At 42.3% G+C, this 26,403-nt stretch overlaps 1 protein-coding gene across 4 annotated transcripts in view; it reads right to left on the minus strand.

The window, feature by feature from the left end:
- The window catches only part of jmjd1cb (jumonji domain containing 1Cb), a 115,082-nt gene extending 90,251 nt beyond the window's left edge, over nt 1–24,831 (minus strand). For 3 of the 4 annotated variants that reach the window (XM_087837018.1, XM_087837017.1, XM_087837016.1), the window contains exon 1: nt 24,399–24,831. In XM_087837018.1, the coding sequence (XP_087693144.1) occupies nt 24,399–24,554 (156 nt within the window). In that variant the 5' untranslated portion in view covers nt 24,555–24,831. The remainder of the gene's footprint in view (nt 1–24,398) is intronic. The other variant, XM_087837020.1, reaches the window with a different exon arrangement.
- Between the last annotated feature and the right edge of the window lie 1,572 nt (nt 24,832–26,403).

The raw sequence follows: 26,403 nt of genomic DNA on the forward strand, positions 1-26,403 counted from the left end.
GACCGTAACACTTGTCCACTACAGCGTCAGAGAAACACACTCAGGACACGTCACACCAGCAGGCTTTGTTCTCGTCGTCTCTCTGCCTCCCATCTTTTGTTTTCCCTTTTCTCCCCAACTGATGTCTCCTTTTATCTCCGCTCACTTTCCTCTAAAAGGTGTCTTCCCCTCTTATATTTCATACACACTAATTCCTCCAGACTGTCTGTGTTGCACCACTGTGCTGCTGCCCTCCCCCTCTCTCAGAGATGGTTTGAGGTCAACCGGCTCACGTGTCCTCATCTCCTGCTACAGCATGTGGGCTAGAAATTCCATCATCCCACCGTTTCAAATTGCATGTTTCCTGGCTCTGAAAGAGCGGCTGCACACACAGTCTGCCTCCTGCAAAAAAAGACCACTTACACACACACACACACACCCTTGTTATTCACTTCCATGCACACACACAAAACTGAGTAGGCATTATATAAGCAACAACCTGCTAGTGTGAAGGCAGAAAGAAATGAAGTCATTTATGAGACATAGCACATATTATTATTGAGAAAAGACTCAAAAGTGATGAGTTGACTCTGCTCACAGTTCTACATCCATCCAGGCATTTGTTTACTCGGCTGGTTGAGCCATCATGTAAGAATCAGGTTTGTTCAACAAGAAAGAAGAAAGAAGGAAAAGTGACATGTTTGCATATCACTGTACACGGGGTGACTGTAGCTCAGGTGGTAGAGCAGGTCATCTACTGATCGGAAGGTTGGTGGTTCGATTCCTGGCTTCCCCTAGTCTGCATGCCAAATATCCTTGGGCAAGATACTAACCCCAAATTGCTCTCCGATGCATCCATCGGAGTATGAATGTGTGTGAATGTTAGCTATAAAGCACTTAGAGAGATGTGCTTGTGCGAATGGGTGTGAATGGGTGAATGCACAAGTTGTGTAAAGCGCTTTGAGTGCTCAGATGAGTAGAAAAGCGCTATATAAGAACCAGTTCATTTACCGTTTACCATAAATACAAACTTTTCCAACCTATATTTATTTGAATACACAACAAAGACAACATATCTAATGTTCAAACTTCAAAAATCTTCACTCATTTTGAGTTTGATGCCTGCAACACGACCCAAAGAGCTGGGACAGGGGCCTGCTGACCACTGTGGTATATCAGCTTTCCTGTTAACCACACTGGGAACTGAGGACACTGATTGTTGAAGCTGTGTAGGTGGAATTCTTTCCCATTCCTGGTTGATGTACAGCTTCAGTTGCTCAACAGTCCAGGTCTCTGTTGGCGTCTATTGCACTTCATAATGCGCCACACACTTTCTTTCACTATGAAGCCGCGCTGCTGTAACACATGCAGACTGTGGCTTTGCATGGTCCTGCTGAAAGAAGCAGGGATGTCCCTGAAGAAGACAACGCTTGGATGGCAGCATATGTTGCTCCAACGCCTGCATGTGCCTTTCAGCATTAGTGGTGCCTTCGCAGATGTGCAAGTTACCCAAGCCATGGGCACTAACCTACCATCACAGATGCTGGCTTTTCAACTTTGCACTGATAACAATGCAGTCGTCCTTTTCCTCTTTGGCCTGGAGGACACGACCTCCATGATTTCCAAAACCTATTTGAAACGTGGACTCGTCAGACCACAGCACACGTTTCCATCTCAGATGAGCTCGGGGCCCGGAGAAGCCGGTGGCGTTTCTGGGTGTTGTTGATAAACGGCTTTCGCTTTGCGTAGTGGAGTTTTAACTTGCGCTTGTAGATGTAGAACTGTGTTTTCTGAAGTATTCCTGAGCCCACGTGGTAATATCCATTTCAGAATGATGTCGGCTTTTAACCCTTTAAGACCTACCATAGAACCAAGGCCGCCAGAGCTTACTTTATATTTTTACATGCTGTGGAGCCATTTTTGGGAGCATTTCAAGTTGCTATACATCAATACAACTGTTATAGTCCATATTTTAATAATGTCTGCATTAAGTCCATAGTAACTACATTAATTGCAAAAAAGTGCAATAAACTACAAAAAAATTGAAAATCATTTTTGGGGGTTTTTTTACACATATTTCTACTTTACAAAAAAGTTGCAAACAATAGTTTACAACAACAGGAAATTTATTTTGAGTGTCTTCATAGTTTTCTTTTTGAGATACAGCAATTTTTATATACTGCAGGAAAAACGAAAATAAATATTATAATGTAAATTTGCAAAGAAACCAGCATGTGCATCAAAATAAACTATTTCCAGCAGTGCAATTTGAGTTCTAAGCATCCCAGAAACTATTCAGAAAAGTCAAACATGACTTTTAAAAAACACCAGTATAGGGTTTTAAGGCCTACAAGTAAAAAAACTACATTTTACGCGAAAATGACGTCACTTCCGGTTTCGAGCAGGAAATGGCGGACATGCGATCATTCGCGCTGCCGTCTTTTTCAATGTAGGAAGTGTTACAAACAGCTGATCGGATCAGCAAAGCGTGTTTCTGGAATATTATGTTTTTGTTGCTGCAAGTGCTTTTTATGCAGTTTTTGCAAAGCTTTATGTGGAAGGAAACTGTGACCGAGGACAAGCTGATGGCATAAGATGTAAGTACAACTCCTCCGGTTTCATATGCAAAAAAAATTATTGCGCTAGCTTATATAGTTCCGGTTCTACAGGGATTTAAAAATAGTTACACAAAACAGAGCGTGCTGCTCTGACCGGCTTTAAAGGGTTAATGCAGTGCCGCCTGAGCGATCAAAGGTCACGGCCATCCAGTGTTGGTATTCGGCCTTGACGTGCACAGATTTCTCCAGATTCTCTGTTGATCGTATTTTGGACAGTAGATGATGAAATCCATAGATTCCTTCAAATTGTACGTTGAGAAACGTTGTTCTCAAACTGCTGGACTATTTGCTCACAAAGTGGTGCACCCCTCCTCGCCCCATCCTTGCCTGTGAACGACGGAGCCTTTTGGAGATGCTCCATTTATACCCAATCACGACAAACACCTGTTTCCAATTAACCCGTTCAGCTGTGGAATGTTTTTGAACATTCCTCAACTTTCCCAGTCTTTTTTTGGAACGTGTTGCAGGCATCAAATTCAAAATGAGTGAAGATTTGGACAACAACTACAAAGTTTATCCGTTTGAACATGAGACATCTTGTCTTTGTAGTTATTCAAATACATATAGGTTGAAAAGGATTTGAAAATCATTGTATCACATGTATACAATGTCCCAACTTCATTGGGATTGGGGCTGTAACATCACCGTGGAAACGTTTCTTCAGTGTTGACAGAAACAAGGAAGGCAGGATTACTTTTTGTAACCTTTTATAACTAAAATTAACCAGCTTGCTTTTTCATATAAGCTCATTATAAGCTTGTATTTGTGCGTATGTTGTAGTAATCTCTTATACACTTGACAATACTCATATCAGTGTCAGTATGCAGCATTTAGGACCTTTCAGAGTTGTGGAAAATCAGGCCCCGTCATTCTTTCTGTAATGTAACGACAAAATCCTGGACAGTGTGTATTTGTTTAACACAGCGCTGTGCACAGTCTGTCCACTCTGGTTCTAGTCGGTGCTCAGTGTTCATTTACTACCCAACTCTTATATTATATCATTCTTGCTTCTGCACTCAGGATTTCACTGCTTTGTCTTGTCATCAAGGAAAACATTCATTTTGAAATGACTTTGAAGCACATGGTTTTCTTCTTACACGTTCTTAAATCTTTCTAGTAAAGACCAAAGTGTAAACATTATTTATTGTTATTTATCTAAATATGCTAATGCTTACTGTGAGGATATCAACTGATTTTTAGTCTCAAGACATCCACACAGGTCAGGATTTACTCTTGACTAACTACTGTACATGTATGTGCTCTGCTCAGAGAACTTAAAGGAACACTTGTCACTAGGAAAAAAGATCATGCCGCATCATTTGATGGAAATAATAAGTATCAAAAAAAGAAGGGGGGGTATCATCATCTTCCTGCATGAGGCCAGGCATTGTTGCGCAGCAGGAAGGCCCAGGACCCACTGCACCACCTAATGGCAGTCAGAGTTACCGTTGCCTATCCTGTTACACACAGCACAACACTGTCCCCAGCGTTTGTTAATTTCATTAATACCAAAGCACCTGAAAGTGATTAACACCCCCCTCTGCTGACCAGATCAACATCCCAGGAGTTTAACTGACTTGATGCTGCGCTCTGATGTTGTCGTTTCTCCACACCCTGTGACTGAACATTATGTTTTGCATAACGCTTGACACATCTATGGGTTTTAGCACATCATCACAGTACAATCACAGGACCCAGCTCCACTGAGAGTAAATAAATGACACTGAGTTATGACCCAGTCCTAACTGTAACGGCTGATATGAGTCACTGATTAGGGTTTGTGTTGGTAGAAAGCTTTAACAGAGTGCAGAGCAGCATCCAATCAGAGTTCACCAAAGCCTTATCACCACTGCTACCACAGTTCAACAGGGTTTGTGATTGTGTGTGTTCATTCATCGTAATCCTTGTCAGTTAGTATTCAGACACATGGCTGCTGGCAGTGAGTGACCATGCAAATCATCTACACGTTATCTGTATCTCTTTGCAAATGCACATGAATAAGGACCATACAGGAGCACTGTTGTCGTTGAGGTTATGAGCCTCAGCCAGTCACTGTGTTCCCCTTCACCCACAGCCTGTCTCGGTCAGCACAGGCCTCAAAATGTTGTCACAGTATACTATCCTGACTCTACTGAAGCAAGCTGCCAGCACCCACAGCAGCAGTACATGGCAGTAGTAATGGCACAGCACTATATGCAGTGACACAGCACGAGCTCAAAAGTACCACAGGAACAGTTTTCCCTGGAAAGTTTAATTAAAATTATAAAATAATACTGTCACAGAGAAAAGGTGGGATGTTATCTCTAAACCGGTGGCTTAAATCCCAGCATGAAGTGTCCCAGCAAAACTTGGTGGAGTCACTTCAATTTCACATCACCAGCTGCTAGCATCTCCTCCTTCATGGCTTAGCTGCACTCGATGGTGTGTTTCTGCTTCAAGGGGCAAAACTAGTGTATTGTTTCCACCTTTAGCAGGAATAACTTGCATATTTTCCAAAGTTGCACGCATTGTTGGAGGTTGTTGATGTAGTTCCCTGTTTAGGTACCAAATCACCATCTGAGGCTGACGCGTGGCTCTCGCTCTCAGACATGCCCGGCCCTTTAGTAAACACACTGGCATTGCCATAGCAATCATATCACAATATGACACTTTCTACTGCTATTATCATGGACAATATGATGTGACCCAGGGCTGACACCAAAGGAAAGATTGCAGCATTACTAGGACTATAATGTGTTTACACCATGACAGCAGAGGCAGCCAGTGTTCAGGGTTGCGGTTTAATAACTGAGCAAATGAAAATCAACCAAAACCTGTGCGTAAAGTACACCATGGAAGTTGTAAACAAATTTTAAAAAGTGCACAGTGAAATAGTGTCAGAGGCACTACTGCAGAACAGAACCTGTGGTGTTGCTAAATCCCTGCAGTACCAGCATTAACAGTAGTAGTGATGACAGTGACCACAGTAAATGAACACTGAGCCAAGCTGATGAGCCAAACTGATTTATCTCTGTCTAAATGTGAAATGGGTTTTCTGTGACAGCTGTCTCTCTCTCCATCATGCTAAAGCTGTATCAGATGTGCAAACAGTGTTCTCCACGGGCTTTAATGCAACTGGAGTTGCAATTCTGCAACAGTCAGTGGTGAGAGCTGGAACAGCATCGCCAGACATGGTGATTTATGCAGAACGCCTTCAGACAGCACACTCCCATCACATTTCATCACATTCTTCTATCTGATGGAAAACATCGCCGTCAAGTTTGAATAATTCAAATCCTTCTCTGGGGCTGATTTAAATAAATAACAGGTAGGAAATGAGGCAAAAACATAAAGGTAACAGTTTGAGGTTTTAGGGTAAATGCTGGATTATATTTGTACAATCAAGTAGAACAACACTACACAAATGAGTTTAGACTAAAATTTACAATTCTATCAAATAAAAAGTTAGAAATCAATCTTTGACTTTCTCTAGAACTTTCCTTTGATCAATACGGAAAAGAAACATTTTCCATGATGGCTTTTAATATTTAAAACAGCATCACTACTTTTGGTTTTTACAGTACTGTGGCATTGACATGTGTGCTGACACAGCCTACAGGCCACAGATAACCCTGCCTCCTCTCACTGTCAGTGCTGTCAGTCAGCTGTCTCATTAACTCCGGCTGAATAGTGTTGTGTTATTGTGTTGGAAAATGTGAAGTTTGGAGCTGTCATGAGTCCCAACCCAAAGAGGATAAAGAAAGCAAGCGTGTGAGACCAAATTACAAAAGACACAAGCGAGCTGATATGAGAGTGCTTCTAGGAAACTGCAGAGTGCTAACACCTCTAATTTAGCAAACAGCAGAGACACATGCAAAGCCATGACAAGAACTTGACAGCTCGCATTTTAGCATCACTGCAGCCTTGAAAAACAGCCCAGTATATCATCACTGGTAAGTGGGGATGGATAAGATTTTCCATTATGGATATCACTTATTGATTCTCATTGGCTCTGCTTTGAGAGTCGCCCCATCACCAAGCAGCGTATCAAAGACATTGCATTGCATTCTGCGAGGTCACGTGTTTGTGCATGTTGGAGGTGTTTCCCGTCTTTGCTGAGATCAGTGTTGGAGTCAAAGTTAAAGCCACAGTGTAGAAACATGAACAGGTATAAACTGGAGCCTGAATGCTCGTCACTGCTTTTGTTACCTGTTAAAGTTCAGGGTCTGTATTCACGCAGCCGCACAACTACTCTGCAAACGGAACCGATAGTTTTAACTGCTAACAACAAGAACCGGTTGTCGATTCTCATCCCAGTGATGAGTGCCGACAACAGAACTCTTTGAGGTTGTCGTAGCTCAGGAGGTCGAGCAGGCTCTCGCAGGGCTGGTAGTTTGATCCCTGGTAGCACCAGTCTAGATACTAACTCAGATTGCTCTCCACTGCACCCATCTCAGTCTGAATGTCTGTAAATGTTAGACAGACAACACTTCAGCACAGAGAGCCTTAGTGAATGTATGACTGAGGTGAGTTGTACAAAGGTGATCTGAGACCTCAGGGAGAGTAAAAGCATTTGTAGCTATAATGTGGCTGTTTTTCCTGTAGTAATGATCAATGACTGTCAGTGTATCAGAGTCAGAAACAGTGTGCACACTAGCATTGTTGCAATATTTGCAACATTGTTACGAGGTGATGACCCATAAATTAAAAAACAGAACACTGTAAGAGCAGCACGGTAATGGCAGAGCTATGCACTGTGTGTGTGTGTGTGTGTGTGTGTGTGTGTGCGTGCGTGTGTGTGCGTGCGTGTGTGTGCGTGCGTGTCTTTGGCAGCCGCACAGACATCTGCTGTGAAGGTCAAGTTTCAGTCTGTATGGAGCCAATCAATGCAGCCAACGCTAGAACACCCCTCCCTTTCATCTGCTACACTGGGACACACATGGCCAGAAAGCAAGCATTCACGAGCCAAGTATGATAATGCACACGTACAGACACAAAGTTATCACGGATACACAAGCTGACCACAAACACACAGCCACACTTCAGGTCTCTGAAACCTACACATTTACTGGAAAACGCATCTCAGAAGCCATTAAACACACAATTGAAGGCAAACAGGCAGGCTTAACACACACAGACCCACACACGTGTGGAGAAGGAACCTTGCCCTAGATTCTCAAGGAACAATCTCATGTTACATCTCCGGTCTAACTGGGCTGTGTAGCACAGCAGTCTCTCAGCCCTGCAGGGACAATCATACTCGTGCAGGCTGCATGCATACTATTGTTTGGAGGTTTCTCCTGCTCTGTGTTCAAACTGTCATTAACCAAAGAGTTTAGAAAGCAAACAAAACTGAACAACTATTTGAAGAGTTAAAAGAAGCTGTAAATTCTGATTGGACACAAAACCACAGGCCGTTAAAGCAAAAGCACTATTTTCTATTGTGTCAGTCTGCAATACGGCAGCATGTGAGGGTCAGTGCAGGTAGAGTGTTTGTTCTCTTTACCATGACAAACAGAAAACACGTACACATTTAAACCTGTTTGTGCACGTGCACACACACACACACACACACACACACACACACACACACACACACACACTCCTCGTGCCTATGGTACGACAACTTTTCTCCGTGCCCCTGGTACACTGAGCAGAACAACCTTGCCACACACATACAAACACACACACACACACATGCACACACACACACACGGACACACGCGCACACACACACACACATGCACACATGCACACACGCACACACTGACACACACGCACACACTGACACACACGCACACACACACACGCACAAACACATGCACAAACGCACACACACACACACACACACACACATGCACACACAGACGCACACGCACACACACATGCACAAACGCACACACACACACACATGCACACACAGACGCACACGCACACACACATGCACAAACGCACACACACACACATGCACACGCACACGCACACACACATGCACAAACGCACACGCACACACACATGCACACACGCACACACTGACACACACGCACACACACACGCACAAACACATGCACAAACGCACACACACACACACACACACATGCACACACAGACGCACACGCACACACACATGCACAAACGCACACACACACACATGCACACACAGACGCACACGCACACACACATGCACAAACGCACACACACACACACATGCACAAACGCACACGCACGCACGCACAAAATGTTGTGAAAGAACTCTTACAGAACCCAACATGGAACCGAGCTTAAGCTCAACTGAACAGTAAAAAGTTGAGAATATGTCAAAATCTAAATATGATCCAATAAGGAGCTCATTTAATCGATACATGAAAACTGATTTATTAACTATGATTGTGTTTGAATCAAACTGTCAGGCTGCAGATCACAGAAACTGAACAAAGCTCAGGTTTCACTGATGCACGTTTTACACCATTAATCATTTTGCTGTTTTTACTCTGTTAATACAGCGATTCACCACCTCTCTCTCCATTCACAATCAACATGAACAACACCACGACTACAGAGTGTGTGAGTGTGTGTGTGTGTGTGTGTGTGTGTGTGTGTGGCTCAAAATCACCTCCAGCACTGTTTTCCTAAAAGGTGTGTCAGTGTAGAGCTGTAGTCTCACTTCTCTTTTCTCTGCGCTGCTTGCCAACACTACAAAAGAGATGAAGCGGGCCTTGTGTGTGGGCAGGCATTTGGAGTCCACATGTGTCTTTTCTTTCAAGTGTGAGTGCTAGCACAGGGGCCGAGGCCCAGGCTGACGTGCACACTGACAGGATAGTGGAAAGAAGCCTGGCTACATGGCCGCCAGAACAAAGTCTACTTGTCTGACAAGCTTTACTGCTTTGTGACTGCGACGCCGTCTGACTGCTCAAACAGGGAAATACTAATTGTGTACGATCGAGTATAAAGCTACTGGGGCTATAGGCGACTTGGGCACACGTCTGGATTATATTCCTGTTTATTTTGACACATCTTACACTCATTTTCTATTCAGAGAGACAGACGTCTGTCGGAGCTGCAGCCCGACATTAAATGAAGATATTACACTTAACCGACTGGTATTTCTAGAGCAGACTGGTGTCCAATTCTAATTTCACTGCACAACTAAAATATGCCTCAATAACTCACAGGATTTTAGCCCATGAGCAGCACAAACGTTTAAAAGAAAAAGAGCAGCACCAAAGACATCTGTGAACATGTGACAACAATCAGGCAAAGAATTGTAACAGCTCGTGTAAGTGATTAATCGTTAAAAGTATCTTTTGACTGTTGATTTCACCAAACAGACAGCAGAGCTCAGAGCTGCTGCTGATGGTGCTGCATTTATAAAGTCAGTTTTCTTGAATTTCATAAATCCAAAATATATCGATATTGTCGTCTGCATGTGGGGAAAGTACTGTTTGCTGCTTTGATGAAGAAAGAAAGAGCCGACCAGCATTCAGCCTGCTGATGATGATGATGATGATGAGCTCTTCTTTGGGAGGGAATATTTTCTCTCTCGGGAAACAAGAGTTAACTTGTTTAATTGCAATTCACATTCCAGCTGAGACACGTCAAATACAGGATCTACTGACACGCGGCTGAAGCAGCTTTCAAGGCTAATCAATGAACTTTTATTATAAAGTTAAAGCATATCATTAAACAGCAGTGGTTTTTGCTATGGCTCAATAGAAAAGGACCGTTTTTGAGGGGATAAGAAGAAAAACAAAGATCAACGAGAGATCAAGGACAAAACAAAAACAGTATCCATGCGATGCTGAGCTCAAAAGCCAGATCTCTGCTGTTCTCTTGTACAAAGCAACAGCAGCATGTACAGAATTAAATACAGGAACAGCAACATTTCTTATGTTTATTTACTTAACTGCAAACTGTGGTCACAGTGAGCTGACATGCTTTCCCTCTCTCGCTCATTTACTTTCACTGTCATGATATTCAGGCAGGAGCCTGAGAAAGGACGGTGTGACATCTGCTGTTAAGCTTTTACAACGCTCGAGTACAGTGCAGGATATTTAACACTGGTACTGGATCAGTACTCATTATCAGCAGACACCCACAGCCAAAGATTGGGATCAGGTCTGACCTGGATCAGGTCTGACCTGGATCAGGTCTGACCTGGATCAGGACTGACCTGGATCAGGACTGACCTGGATCAGACTGGATCCCAGCTCTGATTCCATCGAGACAAAATGAAACAGGATTGTAAGTGGACAGTATATTAAACTTTGTTAAACTCAGTTTAAACTCACATGTCAGTCTCCACGTTCACATGATACGCTCTCTGTCAGGTCACAAGCTAACGGTTTAATTCTTGAGTAGCTATGCTGGTAGAGACCTTGAAGCTCTGAAGCTTCAGTGAGAATTACTGTGAGGCTTACACTTCACCCACTGGCTTTGCTACCTGGCAAACACAACAGGAGCAGACACATCACAGTCACAAAGACTCCATCAGACGCACTAAAGTAGCTCAGACGTTACTCTCAGCTTTATGGCACCAAACACAGAGCTGGGAGAGCGCTTCACTGGTGTTGACTTTTGTTACTTTTTGTGTTCCTCTGACTTCTTTGTAACATAATAACACATCACTGTTCCAGTATAAGGACTAGTAACATTAGATGTCTTACAACCTTGCACTGCTATTTCAAATAAACAGAAGCAGTTCAACACTGATGTGGACATCAGTGCCAATATTGGGTCACCAAGTGGTTTGGTTTGGTGCTTATGGACACAGCAGCAGAGAAGAAAGTGGCATTAGCACTCTGCCATCTGGAAAGAGTTAGCATGCTGCTGAACGCAGAGAACAGAATGAGCAGAAGGGAGCAAAGGCAAAAACAAGCTCTTTAACGTTTCGACTGCACGCTTAGTGAAACGGAGATGAAGCTCTGCTTCTGAAAGCACTACACACTAAAACACACAGGCCTTCACTTTGTTTTGGGTTTTTTCTTGGAAGAAAAAAAAGATGTTTCTATGTCTGTGTTGCACAGGCAGAGTGAAGCTGGGCTCCACAGGGGAGCCATACTTTCTCCAGTCAACAGTCGTTCCACCGTTTCCCTCTCACAGTGCTGTAAACCTCAACATAAGTGCACAAGCGTGCTCTGACCTCCTCTGTTCAGTCCACACCATCAGGCAGGACTCTGCTGAACTATGTTAAAGATCACTCATTAGTGTGTCTTCACTAGAAGCTGCTCAGCTGCACAAAAATAATTGTTGCATGTGTAAAATGTCTGTGTTGCATTACAGGACTGTTAGCTTTTAATTGTGCAAATGTCATGGACACCGCTGTATTATATTGCACACTGCATTCCTCTTTATTCTATCAGATGGTAGAGCAGTGATTAGTGTGTAGTCAATGAACATGGAAGAAATCAACTGAAGACACTACAGTTGGAGAGGATACCGTGTGCTCAGATCCTTTGTGAATCTTTGTTGTCTTGTGCTCAGTGCTGCTGTAATCTGGCACTGAAGGAGTTAAGTTCTGTGCAGCGGGTGAACTCAAAGGAACTGCCGTTCACGTGGCTAAGCCGCTGTTGCTATGGGAGAGAGGCCAGACAGAGGAGAAAGAAACCCCTCTCTCTCAGTCTCGCTCACATTCCCATTTTCTCTCTCACGTTCCCTTTCCCTCCTCCTCTGCTCTCATTCCCTCTCTTCCAGAGAGCCTGGCTACAAAACCAAACGGCTAATGAGAGTACACAGCTCTCTACTCCGTCCCTTCATTTTTCAAATAACAGCCGCTCGCTCCTTTCTTACAGCTCTCTGAAACATCATCTCTCTCTCCTCCGTCCCTCTCTCTGGTTTTCACTCTGTCTCTCTGAATGCCAGCGAGTGAGTCATGCACCAACAGCAGAGGGCCGGGCTCAATGTACCAGTGTGTACATCGAGACAGTTCCTCTTATTTTCAGGTCCAAATCAAGGAGCTTGTGATCAGAAACAAAGCACAGACGTGGCTGAACACAGCCGCTGAAATGTTACACTTAGAATACAAACAGATTCATTGCTGAACATGAAGCAGAATGTGAGCACAGAAACATGAAGTGTCGCTGCTTATAAAGAACCAAGAATCGGGAGTCTGGTTCAGCCGATAGCTGATATCAGCCTGTGATTCAAGTATCACACTGGCGTGTACATTAAACAGCCGTTTTATCCACTGCTGTACCATCTAATAGAATAAATTACATTCTATTCACCACCAACAGTATTTTGATTCTCCTGCGTGTCCTGTACATGTAGCCAACTATCTTTGACTCTAAATGAAAACAGCAACATCCATAAATGAGATCTTCCAAATGACCTGCACTGCCCCTTTAGTCAGTGCTGCACATATTACACATAACTGTGCACAGGGCTGCTCGATATAATGATATATATCTGATGACGATATAAAAACGTCTATCGTTTCATTTCACGCTATCGTTTGTTTCGTGGTGTCGCAAAATAAACTGTTTACGGCAACATTTTTTCAGTGGCTATATTAATTTCTTAAAGTTCTCTCTTTCTCTTATATTTAATATAACCACACTACAGACAGACAAGCGCCTGTTTTTATGTGTTGTTGTTAGCAACAACGACATTAACACCATCGCGTGTCCGCTTGTTTATGTTCTACATAAACCTTTCACAATAAAGCTGTTGAGACTTTTCAAAATAAACTGAATCACGTGAAAGAGCAGATTGTTTACAGATGAGAAGTAAAAAAGAGCTGTCAGGTGCTAAAAAATAAACCTCAGACTCAAACGTTAGAACAGGCTTTTCCCCGCAGCACGCCGTGTAATAAATACTCACAAAGAAAACGGCGCTGTTACAACTTATGTCTAAAATGTATCGTTTCATGCATCTGGTAAAACACTCGACTCCAGCTACATGACGCACAGCTGGAAACACTTCACGCAAGTCGAGCTGCCCGAGATTCACAGAATTTACAGAAAATGTTACATTTTTGTGATTTATATCGTTATCGGACGATAGATGTTTTATATCGGGATATGAGATTTTGGTCATCTGCCCTAGATGTGCAGAAATCTTTTTGAGCTATTTGATCAAACAGACGGACAGAGGTAAGAGACAAAGAACCGACAGTGGGTTTAGATTACACCTCGTCTGCTGAAGTGTACGTTTATCGCCTGGAAACTGGATCTACACATACAGCTCGGAGGTAAACTGGAGCCAAGTACAGCACATACAATAACTTCCATCTGGGTATACCCAGCAGTTAAATAAAGAAGTATTCGGTATACTGGTATCACAGCCGGGTCGAGGCAGGAGGAGGTTAACGTGCACCATTTATTCTCCACACTCTACCCAAACAGAAAAAACTCAGGTAAAGACACAACGTGGACGTTCATATACAACAACGAACAATTTAGAACACCAGAATTAACACAAGTGGACTTCATCAGTTAAACAGCTGATATTATTATTCCTTAATGGTGGTCTCCCAGCACACAGTGGAGTTTGCACCGTCAGATTAAGCTTTCATTTAAAAATCAACACTGCTGACGTCATCATCCTTGGACACAACCCTACACTGCAACAAATACATCACGTGGTAGGTACATGAAAAACAACCAATTTCTGACGTCATCATCATCTAGATGCTCACCATATTATTAAAGGACTCTCAGGAGAACATTAATCAGTAATATTAATGTCAATATAAACCACACCCACTCAGTACAGTGGATCCCCCTGCATGACAAAAACCACCACCAGAACAGACCTGACCAGCATCAGCCTGGCACGGTGCCCCAGTGGGTCTAAGCCATACTGGGAGCACGGTGAGCCCTACCAGGATTAGGCAGATTAAGGTGTTACCTTATTGTTGTTTATAAAAACACATGGTAAGAGAAATCAGCGAGGTGGTGTGCTTCAGTAACCATGACAGCCAGCATCTATGGTGGTGGTAGCGACAAAACCGCCGCACATCATAATAGGAGATTTCTATTGTTCATCACAGTCTTATCAGGTAGGGATGGTTTGTGTCTCTGCTCACAGAGAACAAAGTGTTCTGATCCTGTTTAAAATTCATCTACTGAGACTGCCGGCACGCCAGCTGTCGCTCTACGCTTTGTAGTGTCCCACTGGCACAGAGCAACCACATTTAATATAATGAATCAGTAGATGACAAGATTAAGTGAATTATGTTTCAGGGTCAACTGGTTTCAGCTAGGACAGAAGTCGGGCACATTGTGTAGCTCACTGCTCACAGGTAGCAGACAAACAACACTCGCCCTGTGCTCCAAAACTGAAGACGGCAGCAGACGACTTTTCATTCTCTACACAAAGGAAAAGATGAACACATGCGAGCCACGGTGTCTCCATCAATCCATGTGGGAGATGTTCCAAACTGAATGAGTACAACCTCCTCATTACTGGCTACACAAAAATAGCTTCGCTCACATTCTTTGGTAACAGTCTCGTTAGAGGGCCCAGCCAGTATCCTGGTTGACTGACGGCAGCGTTCACAAATACACAGAACAGCTCTGGGCTGGACGGAAATGAGTCTGAAGTTCAGCACAAGTCATTTATTGAGTAGAGCTGCTTTTATAAGAGACGTCCCATGGTGGCGTTGATCTGTACTACTCATTTGGATCCCAGCTATATACAAATTGAAGAAACATTGTGTGTAGTGTGTAGTATTGCATTACCTCTTTTATATCAAATCAGCCAAGCGTGAGAACAGAGGTGTTGAAGCAGTCAGACAAGCTCAGGTTTGCTCGCTCCTTATGCTTCCTCCCTACATGCTTTACTGAAACACTGTGGAAACCCCACAGGTCAGCTCACATGTTTTGATTTATCAGTGACGGTCACAGCATTGACCTACACAGTGCATCATGTAGTTTACTCAAAGCCATCTACAGAAAAAGATCCTGACTAAACAAAGCTGATCCATGCGTACACTGAGAGGTTATAAGGTTTTCCAAAGAGCTCGGCCACGCACTGTTATCCTCCAAAGGTAACCCACTGGGCGGTGTGTATCTCACTGAGCTGTGATCCATTACTGAAGCCTTCCCACAGAGTGAAAACAGGTCATGAGGTTAGCTGATATGATGACAGTTTAATACTAGTTTGCGTTGTGTTTTGATTTAATTGAGTTGAATTATTTGGGGAATGATGATGTGAAATTCAAATATAATAAAAACTACACAGTCTGTCTACACACAGAAATTAAATCATGTGAGTGGTTTGTGTGATGCTCATGAAATTAATGGTCATTTATTTTATGAAAAATTAAAATGACTAATGTCCTTTTTCTTTAGATGTATAATCATTTTCCAGCACTGTGTTGGGTTTTTTAACACAGAAAACCAAAAGATGAGGCGTTTACCTTATAGAGCAAACAGTCAGTGAGGAAGAGACGCGTTAATGGAAGAAACCAGCTCAGACAAACAACTAAAAGGTTTGGAGCGGGCGGATGACACCACCTGATGAAGGCGTAGACGCTGATGATAGATTGTGAGTCAATCTGCAGGACGATGCTTTGGGATGTTCCTTCTATAACTCAGTTATACATGCTCTGCTGTGAGAGCGGTGTATTGAGAGTTTCACTGCTCTGGCTGCGTGAAATATTACACAGTCAAAATCCTGATATGGGAGCTGTTTGGTGTGTCAGCCCTCGCACACTGTGTAGAGTACGTCGTTCAACTGGACGGTGATTCAGAGAGCTTGGATACATTGTATCTCCAGTAAGGCATGAGAGGTTAGTTATTTCATTCTGTTTAGCTTGATTAGTGTTTTCCTGCTGCACTTTGTTGTATTTCTATTTTAAAATGTTGCCGTTAGAATGAACTTATTTTCATGATACACAGTTTTACTGTTGCTTTGCCTTACCTCCTAACCTTTACTTACACAGGGAAAAGAAATTAGTTTTAACTTCTGGTCTGTCAAGAAAGTCCTTGAAAGTGCTCGAGTTCAATTTGTTTAAAAAACTGTTTTGGAAACTTGTGCTTTTTTCTAGTTTGACCACATTATCTCAGTAACTAGATTACTTCTTACCACTACAACGAGAAAAAACAAAGTGAAGGAGATGGCACGGTGGCGATTTTTGTTCCTTCCACAGATGTTGATGATATTAGGATTCCCAATCATGCCATGATAAAAAAAAACTCTGTTATGGTTGCAGTGTGCCTGGGAAAAGAACAACTTAACCCCAGGATATATAGGGGTTAAATTACACCTTAATATTACATGAAATACTCCTGATCAGGAGTTGTGGACCTCTGCCCTGCCCACTGATTGTGCCACCTGGCCCTCTCGTTATGGTGCAGAGTCATTTCTTTGCAAATAAGATGGGTGGAATATCGTACACCCAACCTATTACAGGGAAAAGTCAACCACAGAGTATCAGACTGAAGCTGAGTCCAGCAAAGCACCAGTGCACCTGACTCAAACACCCTCTCCAACAAGTCATCGTTTAAAAAGTGCTCTACAAACCTTAGCATCGGTTAGCATTACTGCTAACTGATGCATTCTCTCATTTCAGTGCAGCTAGCCATCAATGAAGAATCACTTACTGCTTAATAGACAAAGTGAAAATGGACAGCCTTCCTTTGCTTTTAACATTAAATGTATTGCTGCAGCTAAGAACAATACACAAGGTTAGAATACGTTTTAGCATTATACAGTTACACCATGCCACACTAAGAACAGCCCACTGAGGTCTGACAGGTCCTGCAGGAAGCTAGAGCAGCTGCTGACTAGAGGAGCCTAATATATTCCCAGGGTTATGTAGGAAGCCCGTGAGCCTGTAGAAGACTTTGTGGCTGCTGTATGAAGCAATGAGGTTCAGTGTGTGTGTGTGTGTGTGTGTGTGTGTGTGTGTGTGTGTGTGAGTGTGTGTGTGTGTGTGAGTGTGTCCGTCTGTCTGACAGCAATGGGGGAAGGGTGCATCCAGCCTCCAATCCAGCCATCCCAACTTGGCTTCAGATTACATTTTGTTTCCTTAGGCACCAGAAAACAAACCACTAACATTTGGTGGATCTCGTTACTGCGCTGCCCAGACACCTCACAGCTTGGATGTCATATTGCAAAATGTAGCTCAATGCACTGATGCCAACTAATAAATAAATAAAACCATTCTACACATTTCATTTATTTACCTGACTGAACTGAAACGAATGCTATAACTAATGTGAGAAACGTAGTACTACAAGAATATCCTGAAGAATTTGCAGCACATTTAAAACTGTGCTCAGCTAACCTCCCAACACTGCATCGTTTTTCAGCTTCACATCCTGTGTGGCTCACGAAACAGACACAAGTGCTTCTTTTCTCCCAAAAATATGTATTTCTTTAACTATTCAATTATATAATGAAACTTAGAGTATTTGTCGACAGCTCTATGAGAGATTTTTACAGAGCATAAAAGAAGTGAGTGCACGATGGTGAGAAGCTCGGCCTGAGATAATACAAAGCTTCATCACAATATTAACAGATATTTTACAATATTTTTAACCATGTTACAAAATAAATTGAAGGCCATGTGACTCACATGTACAGTCATGTGACTATAATTTGGACTGACCTGTTGAAGAACACATTTTAAGTGAAAACTGAAAAACAGACGAAGCACTGAACAATGCAAAGAATTCAAATCCATTGTGTCTTGTACAGAATGATATAGTATATGGATCTATTTCATGTGGACTGAGCCTGCATATACACAAGAAGCTGACAGCATCTATTTATTCCCTCTGTTTCTAAACAATGTTGTTATTCACGACCCAACACACACACACACACACACACTCACACACACTGCAACACTCATGCATGGTTTCTGTATGTGGAAGGTTCTTTTCCACTCACAGCCTGTTATTTTCTGCTGATTAGCCACACAGTGATGAACTGAAGGCTACAGCCTTAAAAACAAACTGGCACCAAAGGTTCTGTACACACACACACACACACACACTGTAATGAAAAACAAAAGCTCCTATAGGCAATGACCTGGCTGCCCTGCCCTTTCTATTCACTGTGAATCCAGATGAGTTTGTCAATTTTGTGTCTAATGTGCCAGAGTAGAGCTTTGCTGCTGAGCTTTGTCTTTTCTTTAAGCATGTGTCACTGTCTCTCAAGCAACTGAAAACTATGGGGGCCTATGATGCTGTTTAGACATTGTTTATATGACTGCTTCACAGATGTTCAGCTCTCGGTTTAATATTTATTATTTCATATCATTTCCAGTTAAACCTGCTACCAGTTTCTGTTTCAGAGTGCTTGCAGAACCAATACTGGCTCAAATGCAGAGGAACTCACAAAAATCATCAATGGAGTAATTTATTTTCATTTTCTGAACTTTATTCTTTTTAAAAATCTGAACTGAAGCAGAGCTGATTAAAATGACTTTAGGCTTCTCAGGTGGCAAACACCTAGTGACACTGCAAACAGATTAGGAAGTAACATAAGCCTGACATGATATGACACGAGATGGAAAATAAACACACGTAGACTGAATCTAACCCCGCGGCTACTCATTAAATATCATTATAAGCAGAACCAACTGTATCAAACTAAACCTGTTATTTCATCAAAACAGATACATTGTATCTTATTAACTAACAGTTATGACATTCTGTGTAACAGGATTAAGATTTAGTTACAATGTATTTGTAAGCCTGCTCCTGGGCAAAAAGAAGCTCGTGAAGAGACAAACAAACACCTCTGGCAAGGGTCACTCTGACCAGGAGAGGAGTGGACAATGGTTCATGTCAAGTTATGTCAAGCTCACTGAGATGAATGAGGCCTACAGGTTGTAGTCCAACATAATGAAGTCATAGTTAAACTGCAGGACACTTGAGAAGCAATCAATGTTACTTGTTTATTTGTCAGAAAGCACTTTGAAAACAAATGATTTGAAGACAAACAGAAAACAGCGTTTAATTCAGTGTTATTTATATAGGACCGAATCACTACACTCAAGGTAGGACTGGGTTAACATGAGGAAAATCTAATATCATGATATTTTTTTGGGCTAAATCACAATAAATGACATATATCACGATATGTTTACAACCTCCAAAGCCAAATGTTATTTTGAACCATATAGTGCCTGAAATTGTACTGGTATACTCATTCACATTGACCGTTCAACATTTTTTTCAACATCATCATGAATTCATGAGACAAAATAAAAACTGAATGTAGGAGTAATAACTGAGTAATAACTGAGTAATAATGCCTTCGCAGCATGTGGGAGAGGAAAACCTGATATGCAGACAGCTTAATATTTCTATGGCAATTTATACTCAACAACTCAGCTTTATCATAACCATTAACCATCGTACATGCAAAACCTAGCAATACATCGAGTATATTCGATATATCGCCCACGCCTAACTGAAGATGTTTTATATTGTACGGTACAGGCCCTACAATAATACAGCATAAACAGAGAAACGCCACTAATCAGATGACCATGTATGAGCAAGCACTTTGGTGACAGCGGGAAGGAAAAACTTCCTTGTAACAGGAAGAAACCTCCGGCAGAACCAGGCTCAGGGACGAGCAGCCATCTGCCACAACCAGTTGGAGTGAGGGGAAGAAGAGAGCCAGAGATTAATAATAACTAATGATTAAATACAGAGTGGTATACAAACACATACTGAGTTAGGATGAAACACTAAGTGCTTCATCCAGCAGGCTAGACCAATTGCAGCATAACTAAGGGAGGATTCAGGGTCACCTGGTCCAGCCCTAACTATATGCTTTAGCAAAAAGGAAAGTTTTAAGCCTAATCTTAAAAGTAGAGATAGTGTCTGTCTCCTGAATCCAAACTGGAAGCTGGTTCCACAGAAGAGGGGCCTGAAAACTGAAGGCTCTGCCTCCCATTCTACTTTTAAATACTCTAGGAACAACAAGTAGGCCTGCAGAGCGAGAACGAAGTGCTCTAATATTATTTTATTGTGTGTACATGTCTCATTTTATGGCACACACACATGCACATATCCTCACCGCCATGATCAGATTCTCAACATGTGAAAAACAGGTTCTGCCACTTTACTTGATATACAGCTTAGCCCGATGTCAAATTTAAGATCTTAAATAATTTTGACATCATCATCATCATAATAATAATAATAATAATAATAATAATAATAATAATAATAAAGGCAGCACAGTGGCACGGTGGTTAGCACTGTTGCCGCACAGCAAGAAGGTCCTGAGTTCAATTCCAACATCAGGCCGGGGTCTTTCTGTGTGGAGTTTGCATGTTCTCCCCGTGTTTGCGTGGGTTCTCTCCGGGTACTCCGGCTTCCTCCCACCGTCCAAAGACATGCAGCTTGTGGGGATAGGTTAATTGGATAACCCAAATTGTCACTAGGTGTGAATGTGCGAGGGAATGTGAGTGGGAATGGTTGTCTGTCCCTGTGTGTTGGCCCTGCGACAGACTGGCGACCTGTCCAGGGTGTACCCCGCCTCTCGCCCTATGACAGCTGGGATAGGCTCCAGCGCCCCCCATGACCCTGAAAAGGATAAGCGGAAGCGAATGGATGGATGGATGGATAATATAATCTCTGTCAGACACAGTCCACAGCATTTCATGGCTCTTTGAATTTTGAATATTAACCTGGTAAAATCACACAAAGACAATTATGATTATTTCCATGCTCACTGACTCAATCCATGTTAGAGTCATACCAGGGAAAACTCTACATTAACTCAATCAACCCTGATAATATAGCTTAGAAGACCTTTATAAACAGCCAGTTACCAACAATGACCTCCAAAGCACCCTGTACCAACCCTTGAGTAAACACACAGGGTATGTGGCCACTTAATTCGGAGCTCTTCATATTTACACACAATTGTTAAACTGTCTTATGCAAAATGAACTATAGAAACTGTGAATACGAAATGAATACGTCTGACCGATCTCAGAGCAGCAACGCTGTCTGTCTGTGATCAGGTCACACGGACCGCACTGCAACAATCAGAGAAACAACATATTTTCTTTCTTTTTCCAAATCAGGTAATAAGCTCTTCCACTCCATATAAGAATTAAATAGGGCTGTGCGATATGACCAGAACCTCATATCCCGATATAAGACATCTATCGTCCGATAACGATATAAATCACAAAAATGTAACATTTTCTGTAAAGTCTGTGAATCTTGGGCAGCTCGACTTGCGTGAAGTGTTTCCAGCTGTGCGTCATGTAGCTGGAGTCGAGTGTTTTAACCAATGCATGAAACTATACATTTTTAGACATAAGTTGTAACGGCGCCGTTTTCTTTGTGAGTATTCATTACATGGCGTGCTGCGGGGAAAAGCCTGTTCTAACGTTTGAGTCTAAGCTTTATTTTTTAGCACCTGGCTTCTCTTTTTTACTTCTCATCGTAAATAATCTGCTCTTTCACGTGATTCAGTTTATTTTGTCTCAACAGGATCTTGAGCTTTATTGTGAAAGGTTTATGTGGAACATAAACAAGCGGACACGCGATGCTGTTACCGTCGTTGTTGCTAACAACAACACATAAAATTCTATTTTATTCTACTGTATATAGTATTTTATTTTATTCTATTCTGTACAGTTGTGTACTGTATTTATTCTTATTGTATTCTAATTTTTGCTTCATAACTTTTGCACTGTCCACTTCCTGCTGTGACAAAACAAATTTCCCACGTGTGGGACTAATAAAGGTTATCTTATCTTATCTTATCTTAAAAACAGGCGCTTGTCTGTCTGTAGTGTGGTTATATTAAATATAAGAGAAAGAGAGAACTTTAAGAAATTAATATAGCCACTGAAAAAATATCGCCGTAAACAGTTTATTTTGCGACACCACAAAACAAACGATAGCGTAAAATGAAACGATGTTTTTATATCGTCATCCGATATATATGGTTATATCGAACAGCCCTAGAATTAAATGTAATTTTAAGACAGTGAAACTAAGAGAATCGTCTTTACAGGAATTGTTAAGTGCTGTTCTGTCCAACGGATTTTTGATACACACTCATTGATTTCTACTTCAGCCACAAACAGTAAAGAGTAAACAGTTTAACAGTAAATATGAACTTTTGGCCTATCTGATCAGAGACACTTGACAAAGGCCTGGCAGCCTGGCTTGACACACTTCTTCTAATCTACTCTCAAATCCCTCTCCACTGTATTCACTCTGATAGTTAAGCCCCTTGCTAATGAGACTGTGCCACACTGTATGGAATTAAAGTAGAACTCTACTCCATGCCTAAGTTACATCACAGACAAGGACCAGCTCTACATGGGCATTAGTAGTCTGGGGACACGGCTGTTGTCCAGTACAAAGAAGCACATGCAATGCCTGATCGAGTGAAGGCACCAACAATGTTTTGTTATGAAACTGTAATTAATTCATGAAAGATACGTAACCACCCATGCCAGCCTGAATCTTTGATTATATGAATAACAGAAAGCAAGGAAGGTGTGACAACACAAATTGGTCTACTCTCTAATCAAAAAGAAATCAGTATTAATCAGTTGCATCTATGATCTGCCAAGGACTAAGAACACTGAGAAAAAAAAACAGTTTAAGCTTCAAAATCGTTGGAAAATATGCAAGAAATTAACTTGACAAATAAAATCATACACAAAGAATAAATCCGCCACAGAGCTCTGTGACAATCACATGATTAAATTCGCCATAAGCTTTAAAGCCAGACGCTTTACTGCTCTCAAAAAAGGGAACATATAGACAAAGACAACAGGCTAAAGCATCAAATCAGAGCTGGGCTGGGGCTTCTGCCAGTTATCTGCATAGGCAGTCAAAAAAGACTGAACAAAAGAAAAGGGGAAAATGCACTATACACTGCGTTCGCCAGCCAAGGGCTTGTCAGGGCAAATATTTCATTGTTTGCTGGTTTTGGCACGTTAGCCCGTTATAAAAAATGCATCTCTTTATAGAAAGGAGGGATCGTGTATTTACTGCCCGGCTACTATTACCAATGCAATTATTACACGTGAAGCGGGAAACGTATCGGCACCTGTGTGACAGGAGCGTGACAGAAGGTCCTTTTTGAAAATGCAAACCATATATTTTACTTGAAGACAAAATGGCCTTTGTTCAGCCTGCAGCGAGCCTCTTCTGTGGTGTGTTTGGAAATCCTAGCATTCCCGCACCCGTGTGCAAGTCCGAGTGGCCACAAGAAATGCCCTAATAACACGGACGGAGACTAGTAACCACGAAGTAATAACGACTAATTTAACGTCTGTAGAAAGCCAACTTGACACGCGTCAGCTGATCTGCAGTGTAAAGCAGATTAAAGGGGACTCAAATTCCTACACATGCTTTTCTCGAATGACAACATGAGCCATTCACATGTCACTCGGTGCTTCGCATTGATTATGTGTCAATCGACCCTTACAATATCCCTGTGGCTGGCAGAAGCACACACAACCGCGCTTCAAACGATCTGGGCACAAACTGAATAACCAGCCCACTTAAATCAGTCTCAGCCACAGCGCGTGCCTAATGGAAGACACAAGTTGGAGGATTTCATGTAAATAAGCGGAGAACTTAGACCTGAACTAACCGTTTGCTTTCCAAGCTACCACACATTGACTCGCAGGCTAAAACTAGCCAAACTTACATGTAAACAATACAACATATTCTGCTAATCAGTTGTGCATACACACCTTAGACTCCTGCGTCCGAAGAGTCGCAGCGACCGAAAAGAAAGCCGCAAAATAATTTCCGCCTGGCAAGCCTACAACAGTGCCTCGCTGGCTAGCCACCAACCACAGAGATTTTCCCGTTTGCTTTGCATGTAACAGACCAACTACGAGGACAAAGTCAGCGTTTTCCTTACCGTCAGCTCGGCGTTGTCGCTGTCACGATGGTTGACGGCCCGTATAACCCCGGACCTCCACGGCCACCGACCAATGTCGCCGATTTCAGGCGGCTCGTCGCCGCTGACACAGAGGAACCGCTTCCCGACCAGCTCCGGCCGAGCCTCGACTGCCATGGCCCTTCGCTGGTCAAACCCCCCCACCCCCCCCGGAATAAACTTCCCAACAACGACGCCCTTGCAGACCTGTAACTTACGACATTAAAACAGCTCTAAATAATCCAACGGATGGGAGGAAAAGGAAAAAAAGAAAAGTTGGCCTTGCTGAAAGATGAAAAACCGACCCGGGGGATTTAAACGTGTAGCAGTCTCCACCCGTTCGAGCGTCAGTCGCCTTTTCTCTCCACTTGAAAAAACGGTGGAACATTGAACCGCAGCACAGCCGCCATCCATTGGTGTTTCTCCGCTGATCCCTAGACATTCACAAACCGCAGCACGTTGGTGTCCCTCCGCTCCGTCGAATAATTGGTACTATTTTTGCTAATACTACACCGACTACTACCGCCACGAGTCGAGGCTAATATAATGAACGACTAATGTTCAAATTCCTTGTTATACTCCCGCTCTATTAGCGGGACTGCACTTCTATTTCTGTCATCACAAGCAGCATTAATATAGGAAGGTAACTATTCTGGAGGAAATTATGTTTATATCATCTATATTTTGTTTAATATATTGTTTATATTAATATATATTATAAATAATGTAATCATTTATCCATTCTACTAAAGGTATACGTTTTTCATCACTATCCCAGTATGAAAGTTGGGTTTTGGTGTTTTTTGGTGTGTGTGTGTGAGAGAGAGAGTTTTTTGTTTGTTTGTTTGTTTTTCTTGCGAAATTATTTTAAAGCAATACCGTATCTCTACTCTTTAATAGCTACAAAGAACATACCCAGTGTGCTTGGGTGGTCTCAACAACAACAGTCTGCCTCAAGCTGCTTTATATTGTAAGCTAAAGATCCTACAAAAATACAGAGAAACCCCAACATTTAGTTGACTCCTTATGAGCAAGCACTTTGGTGTCAGCGGGAAGGACAAACTTCCTTGTAACAGGAAGAAACCTCCAGCAGAACCAGGCTCAGGGACTGATGGGAAAAAGACACACAACTAGAGATTAATAATAACTAATAATTACATGCAGAATGGTGTACAAACACACAAAAAGGTGTGTCAAGAAGAAACACGAGCATCGTCGGAAGCCTATTGCAGCGTAACTAAGGAAGGATTAAGCTCACCCTTATAATAATCTTTGTCAAAAAGGAAAGTTTGAAGCCTAATCTTAAAAGTAGAGATAGTGTCTGTCTCCTGAATCCAAACTGGAAGCTGGTTCCACAGAAGAGGGGCCTGAAAACTGAAGGCTCTGCCTCCCATTCTACTTTTAAATACTCTAGGAACAACAAGTAGGCCTGCAGAGCGAGAGCGAAGTGCTCTAATAGGGTGATATGGTACTACAAGGTCATTAAGATAAGATGGGGCCTGATTATTTAAGACCTTTTATGTAATAATAAGGGTTTTTAATTCAATTTTGGATTTAACAGAGAGCCAATGAAGGGACACCAGTGAAATATACTCTCTCTTTTTAGTCCTTGTCAGTACTCTTGTTGAAGCATTTTCAGGCAGTTAGCCTATTAATAGAGATTTACTTGTTTAATCTAATTGTTACGTTTTTATGTGATGCCCAATGTCAGTAAATTATTGTGTCCTAAATGTTATGCATCCATCCGCCACCAGGTGGTGCGTTGTTGTTTGGGGGAGTCTTGTATCTCAGTCCGATCTTCTTGTTAACACAATTAGACTGAGATACAAGCCGTGGAAATTTTCTCAGAAAGGTGGATGGGCTCTGCCTTAGCGATAGGGTGAGGACTTCAGTCAGTCAGGAGGTGTTCAGAGCAGTGCTGCTGCTCCACATCGAAAGGAGACAGCTAAGGCTGTCGTCTCCTGGGCTAGGTGTTTTGGCTGGGCAT

Source organism: Neolamprologus brichardi, unplaced genomic scaffold, assembly GCF_056152115.1.
Source record: "Neolamprologus brichardi isolate AB-2024 unplaced genomic scaffold, ASM5615211v1 NODE_ptg000038l+_length_1369362_cov_1, whole genome shotgun sequence".
NCBI lineage: Eukaryota > Metazoa > Chordata > Actinopteri > Cichliformes > Cichlidae > Neolamprologus > Neolamprologus brichardi.